Source organism: Lithobates pipiens, unplaced genomic scaffold (genome assembly GCF_037356315.1).
Source record: "Lithobates pipiens isolate NorthernLeopardFrog02 unplaced genomic scaffold, aLitPip1_a1.2 Scaffold_13, whole genome shotgun sequence".
NCBI lineage: Eukaryota > Metazoa > Chordata > Amphibia > Anura > Ranidae > Lithobates > Lithobates pipiens.
The window spans coordinates 505,326,317-505,341,753 of NW_027507718.1; the positions used below are offsets into that span (position 1 = coordinate 505,326,317).

Consider the following 15,437-nt stretch of genomic DNA (forward strand, 5'->3'; position numbering starts at 1 on the left):
AGCAGACAATGTGAGCAGCCTAAAATAACTACAGACTATTTTTTTAGGTTGAAAAGAGGGCAAATAGTTTTACAGCAATAAAAAAAAAAAAAAGGCTGAAAAATCTGTTATCATTCCTCTATTTTATTGCTCTTTTGTCCCTGCTGGAGAGATTGTCCCCTCACCTGTATCAGTGGTATTGGTAGAACCTTGCTCACACCAGCAATGAAGGGGTTCACTGGACAGGATAGGTGAATGTAAGAGCAAAGCAATATGCCCAATATCCTATGGCTGCAAACCAAAAGGGCTGCATTGGTGGGTGAGGAGAGGAAAAAAATAAATTTGCAAAGCGCATTCTTTCGCACTACAGCGCACACAAATTACAAGGTTTATATTTAAAAAAATAAAAAAAGCAGTACGCACTAAAATAGCACACAATATCGTGCACGGTGTGGGGTAAACAAGCCCTAACTGGTCCATACTCTATAGAACACGAAAAATGATTTGGCTGGAGCTCTACTTTCAAGTAAAAGGGCTTTCAAAACAGAATTTAGTTTAAAGCGTTTGCTGATATGTGCCATGTACTTGTATGAGTATCCTGTTCTCTTTGTATTGCTTCTTTTGTGTGAAATCCTTACACTGCTGCTGCTGCTACGGACGTTTAGGAGCAGTTGGGCATTTTTTTTCAACTGCCCCTGAACTCTCCTCAATGTTATCTTATCAGCCCATGTACACAGGTACGTTTATAGTAGTTTCTAGGCAGTTAAGAGTCTTTTTTTTAACGCAAAAAAAAAAATGGGTTCAGCTGTAAACCTTATGCTCATTTTCATGTACCTTTGGAATAATCGATAAAATGTATATTTGAAAAAAAAAAAAAAAATGGGTTCATAGGCTGAGTTTAGAGGCATTCCAAGCACCAAATGCTTCTAAACGTGGCTAAACACATTGGCTCCCATTTAGCCATGGGTAAAAATGTATTTATTTTTTTTTAAAACTCATCTAAACGCAACTCGCGGCTAAACACGGCATGTAAACGTGGCAAAGCGGACTTTTTAAACGTGGATTACTATCTGTCAAATGAAATCGTTCAGGAGAGGTTGTAAAAACGTCCCGTGTACATGAGGTCTTATATCTGTACAAAAATGTTTTGCCTTTTATTTCTATTTTAAACAGAATGGTTTGTTTTACATGGTGATCGTTAATCACTTTTATTTATTTTTTTAAGTTAAATATGAATTATATAAATGATTGCTTTAAAAATTCTATCCTATAGCCTGTGCCTCCATTCTTGTGATTTACAACATCTGCCATCTCAGGCAATATCTTAAAATTTTATATTTCCAAGAGTACCAGATGCCTGTGTCCCCCACTGCATTCTATGGTTTCATCCACGATCCCCTAAATCGCAACTGCATCCTGTAGTGGGAGGAACCACAGAACACAGACAGGTATGCGGGCATTCAACACACTCAGAAGTATGTTGGCTGTAAAGAGGCCATTTCTCTGCAAAAAACAAAACAAAAAAAACAAAGATCATGGGAAATGCAGGTGAGACTGTCAATTATGAACTCTCTCCTTGCGCAGGAGTTTTTACTTTTTTTGAAGTCAAGTGACAGAGTTGATATAAACGGACACTAACCTCTGTAAATAAAAAAAAAAAGTTTATTTAAAGTATGTAGTCTTATCTCAGAAAGGTGCATTCTATTGATCTAAGCCCCCTCTCCAAAGTTCTTCTGTTTTTTGTTTGTTGGGTGCTATGATCAATTTCCTGTTAGAGGGTGGTTACATTCGTTCATCATGGTGCCACTGTATGTAGGAGAATAGAGGGTAAAAAGTATTTGATCCCCTGCTGATTTTGTATGTTTTCCCACTGACAAAGAATTGATCAGTCATTAATTCTAATTCTAGGTTTAAAAAAAGGAAAAAAAAAAAAAAAAAAAACACACATTTAAAAAAAAAAGTTATAAATTGATTTGCATTTTAAGGAGTGAAATAAGTATTTGACCCCTTCAAAAAACATGACTTAGTACTTGGTGGAAAAACCCTTGTTGGCAAATCAGAGGTCAGATGTTGTAGTTGGCCACCAGGTTCGCACACATCTCTGGAGGGATTTTGTAACTAGAACCTTCAGCTCCCTCCACATATTTTCTTTGGGATTAAGGTCTGGAGACTGGCTAGGCCACTCCAGGAGCTAAATTTGCTTCTTTATGAGTCACTCCATTGTTGCCTTGGCCGTGTGTCAAAATTTGGGGGTCATTACACACCAAACCGCAGTCTTCGATCAGCCAACAAAAACCTCCTCCTCGTGCCCAAAGCCCAGTATAAATCCAAGGGGGATCGGAGATTCGCTGTCCAAGGGCCTCGGCTATGGAATGCTCTACCAATCAACATCCGCCTGGAAGAAAATCACCTGGCTTTTAGGAAAAAACTCAAGACCTTCCTCTTTTAGCAGATGATCAAAGCTCGCCACAGCGCCTAGAGGCGATTCAGTTCGCATTGTGCGCTATACAAGTATTTCATTCATTCATTGTCATGCTGAAATACCCATCCCCGACCCATTTTCAATCTCGTGGCTGAGGGAAGGAGATTCTCACCCAACATTTGATGGTACATGGCCCCATCCATCGTCCTCTTGATGCAGTGAAGTTGTCCTGTCCCCTTAGCAGAAAAGCACCCCCAACCTTGTTGTTTGACGGTGGGGATGGTGTTCTTGGGGTCACAGGCAGCATTCCTCCCCTAACACGGAGAGTTGAATTGATGCCAAAGAGCTTGATTTTGGTCTCATCTGACCACAACACTTTCACCCAGTTCTCCTCTGATTCATTCACATGTTCATTAGCAAACTTCAGACGGGCCTGTACATGCACTTTGTTGAGCAGTAGGACCTTGCAGGCACTGCAGGATTTCAGTTATTCACGGAGCAGTGTGTTACCAATTATTTTATTGAATATGGTCCCAGCTACCTTGAGATCACTGACAAGATTCTCTCGTGTAGTTCTGGGCAAATTCCTCACCGTTCTCATGATCATTGAAACTCCACGAGGTGAGATCTTGCATGGAGCCCCAGACTGAAGGAGATCGACAGTTATTTTGTGTTTCTTCCATTTGCGAATATTCACACCAACTGCTGTCACCCTCTCACCAAGCTGCTTGGCGATGGTCTTGTAGCCCATTCCAGCTCTGTATAGGTCTACAATCTTGTCCCCGACATCCTTGGACAGCTCTTTAGTCTTGACCATGGTGGAGAGATTGGAATCTGATTGATTGCTTCAGTGGATAGGTGTCTTTTATACAGGTAACAAGCTGAGATTGTTCCTAATCTCAGATTGTTAACTGTATAGAAGACACCCGGGAGCCAAAAACATTGCTTATTGATAGGGGATCAAATACTTATTTCACTCATTAAAATGCAAATCAATTGATAACTTTTTTTTTTTTTAAATGTTGTAGTTATTTTCTGTTAAAATAAACCCAACATTAAAATGACTGATCATTTCTTTCTCAGTGGGCAAAAGTACAAAATCAGCAGGGGAACAAATACATTTTTCGCTCACTGTACCCTCTCTTGCTTGTTTCCAAGAGGGTTGGAAAGCTCATAGATGATGTAATAAAAAGGGAGGTAGGTAAACACAGTAAGAAACCATTTCATTGAAAAATCTTTTAAAAGACAAGTAAGCAGTGAAAGTGCATGAATTTTATTTGGAGAAGGATATTGTTTAGTGTCACTTTAATACTCTGCAGTCCTTTGCTCAACCAGCAGATGGCACAAAAAAAATCTGTTAATGAATTTTTTAGCCATTTGAACTTTCAGTTGTGCTGAAAGAAAACTTTTGATTACAGAACTTAAAGGGGTTGTAAAGCTTTAAAACAACAAATACGCGTCTCCTCTGTGAAAAGGGTTTTGCACAGAGTGGAATCCTCTTCTGGGGTCCCTCGGCAGCGCTAGTAGCTCCTTCTCTTCTCGAGCGCCCCGGAGAAGCTCTCTACTTAAGGACACCCATGCAGGTGCGCTCCCTAGTCCTACTTCTGCGTCTATTGACACAGAAAGCAGGACTCGGCCTCCTGCGCCAATGGATTTGATTGACAGCAGCGAGAGCCAATGGCTGCACTGCTATCAACCTATCCAATCAGGACCAGAGACATCAGCTTTTGCTGGGGTGCTCGTCCCCCGCACAAGAAAGTGAGGGTACAGGTGACACGGGGGCTTGGGTGGGCTGCAGAACAGGTGGTTATTCACCTCAATGCATAGAATGTATTGAGGTGAAAAACCTTTAGGGTTTACAACCACTTGAACAGTAGTGACTGGTTATTTAAAGGGAAATGTAACCAGCCTTGTTTGCTGTATTTTTAACTTTAGACAGCACGGATACTCGGATAGGCATCACTGATGGACACAAAGGCATCACTGATGGGCGTTAATTGGCACCACTGGTGGGCACAGGTGGACATCGCTGATGTCACTACACTGATGATCAATGGTCCGATTATCAGTGCAGAACTCCCCCAACGCTGTCAGGAGAGCTGGTTATCGCCTCCCCTCTACTCACAAGCTACGGCATACGCTCTTTACCGTGATTGGAAATGTGGCGTGTGAGTGACACACCGCACCACTGATCACCACATCGGCGTGCCACAGGGGGCACGCACAAGCAGCTTGTTCTGAAGGATGTCCAATCTGATCAAGAGAGCCACTGCTCGGCCATCATTTCGCTATAGCCAGGGCTGGAAGGTGTTACATAACCTACAATGCTTGAGAATCTATATAAAGTTGGCCATTGAGTGGTAAAAGAATCAATTTGGTCTCAGTCACTCGCCTTAAAAAAAAGTCACCCTTTGTTTTTACATTTGTGATGAATAAGCTTGGCTCCAAAAGGCAATGCTTTGAGTCAATTCTGATGTGAAGGCCCTTAACAACCATTATACATTGCTCCCACTTTATAAAGGTCCAAAGCATAAAGAAATGTACAGTGGATATAAAGTCTACACACCCCTGTTAAAATGTCAGGTTTCTGTGATGTAAAAAAATAGGACAAGAATCATTTCAGAACTTTTTTCGCCTTTAATATTTTTACCTATAAACTGTACAACTCAATTGAACCTGGGGATGTAGCTGTGTTCAGAATTAAGCAATCACATTCAAACTCATGTTAAATAGGAGTCAGTACACACCTCCCATCATTTAAAGTGCCTCTGATTAACCCCAAATAAAGTTCAGCTGTTCTAGCAGGTCTTTCCTGACATTTTCTTAGACGCATCCTACAGCAAAAGCCATGGTCCACAGAGAGCTTCCAAAGCATCAGAGAGATCTCATTGATAAAAGGTATTAGGCAGGAGAATGGCAAAAAGAATTTCCAAGGCATTAGATATACGATGGAACACAATGAAGACAGTCGTCATCATCAAGTGGAGAACATATGGCACAACAGTGACATTACCAGGAACTGGATGTCCCTCCAAAATTAATAAAAAGACCAGAAAAAAAACTGGTCAGGGAGGCGCGGCCAAGAGGCCTACAACAACATTAAACAACCCAAAGCATACATCCAAATCAACAAAGGAATGGCTTCACCAGAAGATTGAAGTTTTGGAATGGCCCAGCCAGAGCCCAGACCTGAATCCAATTGAAAATCTGTGGGTTGATCTCAAGAGGGCTGTGCATAGGAGATGCCCTTGCAATCTGACAGATTTAGAGTGTTTTTGCAAAGAGTGGCCAAATATTGCCAGGTCAAGGAGTGCCATGCTGATAGACTCATACCCAAAAAGTGCCGTAATAAAATTATAAGGTGCTTCAACAAAGTATTAGTTTAACCACCTGACATCTGCGCTGTGGCTGAATGACGGCCACAGTGTGGATGTGAATTCTCGTGATGCCGTCATATAAGACGGCCACCCTGTGCACGCTCCCTGCGCGCGATGTGATCACCGAGTCGATGAGACTTGGGTGCTCACCGATCCGAGTAATGAGCCCCTTACCATGTGATCAGCTGTCAGCCAATGACAGCTGATCACATGATCAAAATAAAAGCTCGGTGATCGTTTTTTACTTCTCCTCACACTGACAGTGGAGGAGAAAAAAAAAATCCGATCACCAGCTTATCTTAAAAGGGACATCGGTCCCGAAAATGAAGAGGCAATTATACCTTATTTATACCGTCTAACAGTGCTCACAAGTGCCACCTATCAATGCTCAACAATGGTACCAATCAGTGCCACCTAGAAGTTCTGCCTTTCAGTGTAACCGATCAGAGCCTATTACTGCCACCCATCAGTGCCGCTTCATCAGCGTACATCAATGACAGACAAAAATTACCCGTTCTAAAGTTTTAAAACAAAATAAAAAAAATAAAAATCGCACAGGTGATCAAATACCACCAAAACAAAGCTCTATTTGGGGGGAAATTTTTTTTATTTTATTTGGGTACAGTGTTGTATGACCGCGCAATTGTCATTCAAATTGCGACAGTGCTGAAAGCTGAAAATTGGTCTGGATAGGAGGGGGGTTTAAGTGCCCAGTAAGCAAATGGTTAAGGGTGTGCGCACCACTTATGCAACCATATTATTTTTGTTTTTTTATCCTTTCTTGCTTTCACCTAAAAGATTTGTTGTACAGTTTATAGGTTACATTAAGGGCAGTTCACACCATAGAAACACAGTCCGGATGTGTTCCAGATGCTTTTCCGAATGCGTGTTTTTGATGCGTCCTAGTGCATTTTTGTGCGTTTCTGGTACATTTTTTATACAGTCCAATGCATTCTTACCCCCTCTTTTTCTTAACCTTAAAGACGTGTGTTCAGGTGCATTTTTGATGCATTTTACAGCGTCCCAGTACAGTCCCGTGCAGGAAAAATGCAGCATGTTCTACTTTTTTTTTTTCTGGAACTCACTGGAACCGCAAACACTGATGTGAACTATGCCATTAAAAACCATATAACCTACCTTCCATGCATTTTAGATGCAGAAAAAAAACCGCAGTGGACTGCATGTCATGTGAACACTAAAAGGTGGAAAAAGTTTTGAAAGGATTTATCTTTGTCTTTTTTTTTTAAATCACAGAAACCTGACATTTTAAAAGGAGTGTGTAGACTTTTAATATCCACTGTATTGACTGAATGAAACAAGCGATTTGTTTTTACCCATTTATTAGGACTGCAGAGTGTCCGAAACGATTGACATCATGATGAAGATTGGGTGGCGGCAGCAGACTCCAACTATCACAAGCTGGAGAAGAAAAAGAAAAAGATGTCAAATTACTTCATTACTTTCCAGTTCATCAAAAAGGCAAATGAGCCAACTGCACAAGGAAGCAACACACAGAGCAACTGTACTATAGAACTGCCCTCAGATTTACTAATGACTACATAGAATGAGAGCCTACTAGATGAGATATCAGGAGAGGACTGGGAACATTTGGCACTGGGACACACTCGTAATGAAATAACCTGTTAGTGGTAGGAAAAATCTCCAGTGGGCTCAAGAAATTGCAACGTGTGGAGTGAGACACCTCTATGAGAAGGGCTGCTATAAGGCTGGTGTGTTGTCCTTTTATACATATGCAGCATTTGTTCCTTGCCTTGAGAGGCTGCAATGTGCTTTTATTGATGGATTATTTCTAATCAAGCTTTGGATTTTTCCAAACATCAGAGTGTGGTCACCCCACCTTCCTTTTTGGCATAATTACGAATTTTAAAGAAAGAATTACATTATGAGCTGAAAAAGGTAACCCCAGCTCTGTGAAAAGTATATGACCTCGCCTAAATATAATACTATGCCATCATCAGAAATAATTCTCATTCCAATTCCCTCAACAAATGAGCACAACACATTTCTGAGTTTTGCATTCTTGAAGCAAAGACATGTTGATTGACATTTTAGAGCTGCAAAAAAAAATGTAGAAAGACACTGCTCAGCAAAACGCTGCGATCACAGTTCTTAATGCCCAGCAGCTGTCACTGAGGTTACTTTCACACTGCGGTGCCCGGCCGTTAGCGCTAAACAGCTCATTTCTGCGCGGCGCTTTTCAGCCGCTAGCGGGGCACTTTTAACCCCTGCTAGCGGCCAAAGAAAGGATTAAAAAGGCACCTGTGTTGCGGCGCTTTGGAAGCGGTGCCCATTCATTTCCACAGGTAGAGAGTTTTGGGAGCTCTGTATACACCGCTCCCACCCAAACCACCCCAAAGATGCTGCTTGCAGGATTTTTCCTAACATCCCACAAGCGCACCACCCCAGTATTTAAAGTCACACTGAAATGAATGGGAGGTGGTTTTCAAGTGTTATTTAGAGACTAATTATAGCGCTAAAACGCCTGAAAACCACGTCAGTGCGAAGGTAGTCCTGCTCCGAGGTCTGAATACAAGAGTATTCTCACTGAGGTCTATCAGTCCAACATATACTGTATTGTTTGTACCGACCTTGTGGGGGGAGAAGTTCCCAACATCAGTTCTCCCCCCCAATATATAAACGAAATGTCTCTCTTGCCCCGATGATGTCCAGGTTGTGATGAAATGCATAGGGTGGAGCTTCACTTGGTGACATCACCAACCATCTGCTTCGTTATATATCCTTGTGATATTCTGAATAATGTGATATTCTTCTAATAAAGCTAATGTATTTCTAATAGCTACATTATAGAGCTGCACGATTTTGGATAAAATGAGGACCGTGATTTTTTTTTGCTTAGAATAAAGATCACGATTCTCGGCGTAACATCATCTTTCACATTATACAAAAAAATAAAAAATTTGGGCTAACTTTCGGTTTAGTTTTTTTTTTGTAATTCATTGAAGTGTATTTTTTTCCAAAAAATTGCTTTTGAAAGATCACTGCGCAAATACAGTGCAACATAAAATATTGCAACAATCTCCATTTTATTCTCTAGGGTCTCTGCTAAAAAAAAAATATTATATTATATATATATATACATTTATATTATATATATATATATATATATCAAAAAAGGTTTCGTCTAGGTGGTTAGACTGACTTCATTTACACACCGAAGCTCATTCCTTTGATCTAAAACAGTGCTCCCTTGCTGGTCTTAATCTAGCCCTTGGGGCAGGATTCTTCACACTGATTTGAGGCACTATTCATAACATTCCTTCCTCTGACACCAAGGATGTGGTACTATTACTCCCAATAATACCAATGATGGGGCACTATTCCTCGCCCCTACTGACCACAGGCACTAAGCAACTGAATACCACACCTGAGGTATTCTAAGCCCTTGTACACACAGTCGGAAATTCCGACCACAAAATCCGTTGGATTTTTTCCAACGGATTTTGTCCGAAACGGGTGTTGCATACACATGGTCGGACAAAGTTGTCGGAAAATCCGATCGTTCGGAACCTGATGACGGGACTACGTTCAGCCTAGTAGCCAATAGCTTTGCTCTCGTACTTTGATCTGAGCATGCGTGGCACTTTGTCCGATCGTAATTCTCTACAAACGATCGGACAAAGTCCAATTGGATCATGTTGTCGGAAAATTTTATATCCAGCTCAAATTTTGTTGGTCGGACATATCGATGGAAAAAGTCAGATGAAGCCCACACACGGTCGGATTATCCGACAACACGGTCCAATCTGACATTTTCCGTCGGAATGTCCGACCGTGTGTACAAGGGCTTACTCCCCCTGATGGCGGGCCTGAACATTTTGCACCCCCACTGGCTACAATCTGGCCCACCAAAAGTCTGAAGGACAGTAAACTGGCGCTTTGTTTGGAAACCCATGATCTAAAAGAATCAAGGGATACATTGTTTCTCTTTATTGCTGTTGGTAAACATTTGCCAGCTGTTTTTTTTTTTATTTGACAGCTCTGAGCAGAGAACGGCTCTGCCCTTGTTTAACATGAATCGTTGAAATGAAGGATTAAGATCATGAGGGGGTTGAATAGAGATGACAATTTTTTTTTAACCATTAATCGTGCAACTCTACTACGCTATGAAGTTTACCTTTAGCTCTTTCTCATGGTATATGACGTGGTCTATTTGGATTTCTTACCGAGTATACAACTTTTGGCTGGGTTGTTTATGGTGCATGGTGGTGCCATGTGATACACATCTTATGTGCTATAAGCAAGTTTTGGATATCCTGGACTGATGTTACACACGGATGAGGACATGTTTTTGTGGTGTAATTTCTGTTACCGTCACTACACAATAATTTGCTGTGGACTTGACCTTTAAAGCGGTAGTAAAACACATACCAAGAAGAAAAAAGTTTAAGTCATTATGTACTAGTATATAATTGACAGACTCTTCACCCGGTTGTCTTTCCGGGTACGTGGGCTTTGGCTATCTCACCAAGCCAGCAATGACGTCGCTGTTTATGACACGGCTCTGAAGAACTGGCACGGGTATTCCGTTCCATCAGACCGTGTGCGCCGGTGACATCACTGGCTGTATCCAAAGTAAATATCTCCTAAACTATGCTCGTTTAGAAAATATTTACAGTACCTATAGGCAAGCCTTATTATAGGCTTACCTACAGGTAAAAATCAGGCATGGGAGTTTACTCCCACATTAAAGGGATACAACACTTATGTAATATAAGCTATATTTTGGCAGTCTTATTCACAACATTATTGTGATCTTCACTTTTGGACTTTAGCTTTTCTTAAAGGAGAAGGCACTTTATGACATTTTGTATATGATTTTTTACATTATGCTGATGCAATTAACTTTTGACTGATTTAAAGGGGAAAGCGCACCTATAGGTTATACATATACCAAATGGATTGCTGACACAGGATCTCAGACTGAACATTTGTTGGTAAACCGGAAGTAGATTGTTAAGAAGTGCGAATGGTCAGCTTAGTGTGGTTACACAAGACCATTTTTAATGGATGGGGAGAGATATGCCTCACTTTGAATGAAACAATAATTCCACTTTCTTTTACAATCGTCCCAGAGGTGGCATGTTGGGCGGCAAAATGGAGACAAACGGTAACAGGTCACATACAATTTCCAACACGACAGGAAATCTCCCAGTGTGATAATGGGTGCTCCTGACCCTTGAACATGCTTCTCTAGGCCTATTCAGCTCAAGAAGGGCTCCTCTAGGCCTATTCAGCTCATCAGGCTGCGTGTGGCCACCAAGAAAACAAGCACACTTTGGCTTCTACACTCTGAATTGCAGTATTATGTATTTGGCACATTTCTCCTCGTTGCACCGTAAATGACAGACATCTCCCATGTACACATAAGGGGCTCCAACACAGGTATGTCAAAACAAGCTTAAAACATAGGATCAAAAAGGTGCAAATGTCTTTAAATAGCCAATATATTGCATTACACTCTTTTCCAGCCTTGATGGTCGGGGAAAGGATCAACTAGGAGTAGAGCGGGACGTGTGTCCACTCTCCTCCCTCCCACTCCACCCAGCGGCACCCGCTATGCTGTTCCTGGGACCACAGATGGGCAAGTGAAGCCAGGGATACATAGAATAATAATTGATGGGGGGGCATTTGGGCAGCAGCCCAGGCGCCAGGACAAAATGGCAACCTGGCATCTGGGGTTTGTCGAGCCCTGATATAAGTATTAAAACTATTTTTGTTGGGATTACTAAAAACTGTGGGGGAAAACAAAACACACACACACACCTTTCTGAACTACAGAGGTTCTAGAAAATCTGTGCCGAAAGTAATATAAATGCAGTAATTGCTCCTTCAAAAAAAGTGCTAGCTGCTAAACTATCTTCTGGCTAAATAACTAAAGTTGGCCATACACATTGGGGCCAATTTACTAAAAGCAAATAGACTGTGCACTTTGCAAGTGCAATCTGCACTAGCAATTGTTTCAAAGCTTAGTAAAGCCAATGTAAAGCTTCAGTTTGTAAACATTCACATGCAAGAGAAAAAAAAAAAAAAAACGCAAATTTTTTCTTGCACATGATTGGATGATGGAAGTCAGCAGATCTTCCCTAATTTACTAAGCTCTGGAGCAGCTGCATTTGAAAAGTGCACAATCTATTTGCCCCCTTAGTAAATCAACCCCGTTGTTAACAGATTCATCCATCCACTTTATGCACATATCTGGCTGTCAAAATGGCTAAACAGTGCCTGCATGTGACTGGATGCAGGCATTGTTGGACTCTGTCAAGTTTTCAGTGGAAGGGTGTATAGGTGGGAGGGTGCCAAAACAAGGCCATCCACGGTCACTGCCTTGGAATGAGCAAGCAGATCATTGTCAGAACTCCTGGATCTGCAAGCGTGTTCCAAGAAAGAAATTCAAAGCACTGAAGCCAGCGGATGACCATGCCAGCCAGGAAAATAGAGCTTCCGGAGGAAAAGATTAGCAAGGGCAACATCCACACTTCCTTAGTACAGGTTTCTTTCAAATATTCTGCATGGCATTAAAGAGGTCTGCATGCTTTAACATGTTAAAAGTATTTTTTTCATCTTCACCGTGCATCAAAGGCTCCTGATGTGTATGCGATTATCTTCACACCAACAGATAATGAACCGCATGGGGGTTATTTCTTAAAAATAAATGATCAAACTGACTTATTTTTTAATCTGCGCAGCTAAAAATATAGTAATTATGGATTTTAGGTCAGAGTTCTGTTGGCAAAAAACAGCTTAATGCAGAGGAGAAAAGAAAAAAAAAAAAAGCCTTAAAAGCTTTGAAAAGGGGGGGCTCCACTTATACTGCAAAGTTGAAAAACCGTTTCACCTAAACAGAATCCTTTAGCAGGTAGAGATGTTCTGATGTTCTGTTCAGCGGACCTCTGACATGGAACCTCGGTTACAATCAATGATTTCCGTTTTTAAAGCACTCGCTGTTCTGGCTTCATTGCTACAAGCGCTAGCAACCCAGAACAATAAAAGCAGAAGTCAGTCTACAGGAAAGCAAGAATTCATTAGAGGAAACCGGTATTTATAGATACAAGCTGATTAATTCTTTTAACTCTTTTCTTACAAAGAAAAAAAAGATTTTGAAGCAAGTCCATCTCCAGAGATGGACTTGTGGAATGGTTCTGACTTTATATACAACAGCCTGTTGTCTCTGATGGCCTCAAAGTATTAAGGGGTATGGATTAATATTAAAAATCTAAAGGATGAAGGGAAGGCATCCAAATACTCTGCAGATGAGGAGAAAGTAACACGTTGATGTTAAAGCGGGAGTCCGCCGGGACTCCGCGTTTTTTTTTTTTAAAGCCAGCAGCTACAAATACTGCAGCTGCTGACTTTTAAAATAGCGACACTTACCCGTCCAGCGTGCCCGCGATGTCGGCACCCGAAGCCGATCTCTCGATCGTCTCTCGGGTGCTGCCGCCGCCATCTTGGGTATGGGAATCAGGAAGTGGAGCCTTTCGGCTTCATTTCCCGGTTCCCTACTGCGCATGCGCGAGTCGCGCTGCGCAATAAGGATGGACCCGCTGCCTCTGGGATCCGTGTGTTTCCCAGCAGGCAGCGGGGGACTTTCGGAAAGGGGCGTAATCTATGTCCCTTTCCGCAGAGAGCTATCCCGGAAGTGGGTGCAGATACCTGTACTGTACAGGTACCTGCACCCCCCTCCCCCCTGAAAGGTGCCAATTGTGGCGCCGGAGGGGGGGAGGAATCCAATGAGCGGAAGGTCCACTTTAGGGTGGACCTCCGCTTTAAGATGACCATGTGGGACCAGTTCATTAAGATAGTGGACAACTTCAGCTACTTTAAACCATAGAGAGGCAGCGTTTAAGGTGTTTTTTTTTTTATTAAATAACCATGACTGCCTGGACCCACAGTGTGGGAGTTCAGTATGGCCCCAAAGATATCAGAATACAAGGATGAGCAAAACACGAATGGCTGCAAATTCACAACTTGGTGACTGCCGCTTAAAGTGGAAACCCTTTGTTTAAACTTGTACCTACAGGTAAGCATATAATAAGGTTTACCTGTAGGTACTGTGAATATCTCCTAAACCTGCACGGTTTAGAAGATATTCACACTGCATGCAACCTGTGACGTCACCAATGCAAGTGCTCTGAAGGGACACCCAATCCGTCCCCTCAGTGCTCCGCGCTACGGGAGGGACATCATCGCGGCACAGCCAATCAGACAGCCGGAGGACAGGAAACTGGAAGGAAGACCAGGTGAAGATGGAAGCACCTGTCAGTGGTGACAGAGCGGCGATGGAGGACTTTGTTTTAAGGTAAGGATTTCATAATGTGCTAGGTTGGAATGCATACTAGCATATTATGCCTTTACCTTGCAGGGTACCTGCAGATGCTTACAAGACCAGACCTTCCATTAGAAGTAACTCCAAGCTACTCATTTTAGGACTAACAAGATGCTGTTCTGTTCCTCCCCCCACACATTCCTGTTGTATAATTTAGTAATGATTTAGAAGAAGATTGAATTAAAGCCTAAAATCACATTTAAAAAAATGTAGAACTAAAAATAGCACAAAGAATGTTACTTGTCATAAAAAAGAGAAAACTTCCCAGCTCAACTTACCCACCAGCCTGCAGCAAATCAAATTATCCTAACAGATCACATTAAAAACCGGGGTTTAGTTTGCACACATTTGCAAATACATGTCTAAGCTGCAGAGGCCACGACAACACACCCCAGTCCTATCTGCAGTCCTAAAGCTATACATTTTGAGAGCCTCTGTAGTAGGAGCACATATATACAGTGCCCTGAAAAAGTATTCATACCCCTTGAAATTTTCCATATTTTGTCATGATACAACCAAAAACGTAATTGTATTTTTTGTTTGGATTTTTTTGTGATAGACCAACACAAGACACCTAGACAGTGACATTTTTGCCCATTCTTCTTTGTAAAATAGCTCAAGCTCTGTCAGATTGGATGGAGAGCTTTCTAGTCTTGCCACAGATTCTCAATTGGATTTAGGTCTGGACTTTGACTGGGCCATTCTAACACATGCATATGCTTTGACATAAACCATTCCATTGTAGCTCTGGCTGTATGTTTAGGATCGTTGTCCTGCTGGAAGGTGAATCTCCGCCCCAGTCTCAAGTCTTTTACAGACTAACAGGTTTCCTTCTAAGATTGTCCTGTATTTGGCTCCACCCATCTTTCCATCAACTCTGACCATCTTCCCTGTCTCTGCTGAAGAAAAGCATCCCCACAACATGATGCTGCCACCACCACGTTTCACAGTGGGGATGGGGTGTTCGGAGTGATGTGCAGTGTTAGTTTTCCGCCACACATAACATTTTGCCTTTAGGCCAAAAAGTTTCATTTTTGTCTCATCTGACCAGAGCACCTTCCTCCTCATGTTTGCTGTGTCCCCCACATGGCCTTTCACAAACTGCAAACTGCCTTCTTATGGCTTTCTTTCAGCAATGGCTTTCTTCTTGACACTTTTCCTGTGGACAGATTCTCCCACCTGAGCTGTGAATCTCTGCAGCTCCTCCAGAGTTCCCATGGGCCTCTTGGCTGCTTCTCTGATGAATGCTCTCCTTGCCTGGCCTGTCAGTTTAGGTGGACTGCCATGTCTTGGT

General features: G+C 42.0%; 1 protein-coding gene across 1 annotated transcript in view; it reads right to left on the minus strand.

Annotated features, from left to right (window-relative positions):
- ATRN (attractin) overlaps positions 1-15,437 on the minus strand; it is a gene marked incomplete in the record, with an annotated part of 385,746 nt that overhangs the window by 204,737 nt on the left and 165,572 nt on the right. Inside the window, 1 exon segment of the mRNA XM_077478033.1 lies at positions 7,113-7,197. Within this exon segment, the coding sequence (XP_077334159.1) occupies positions 7,113-7,197 (85 nt within the window).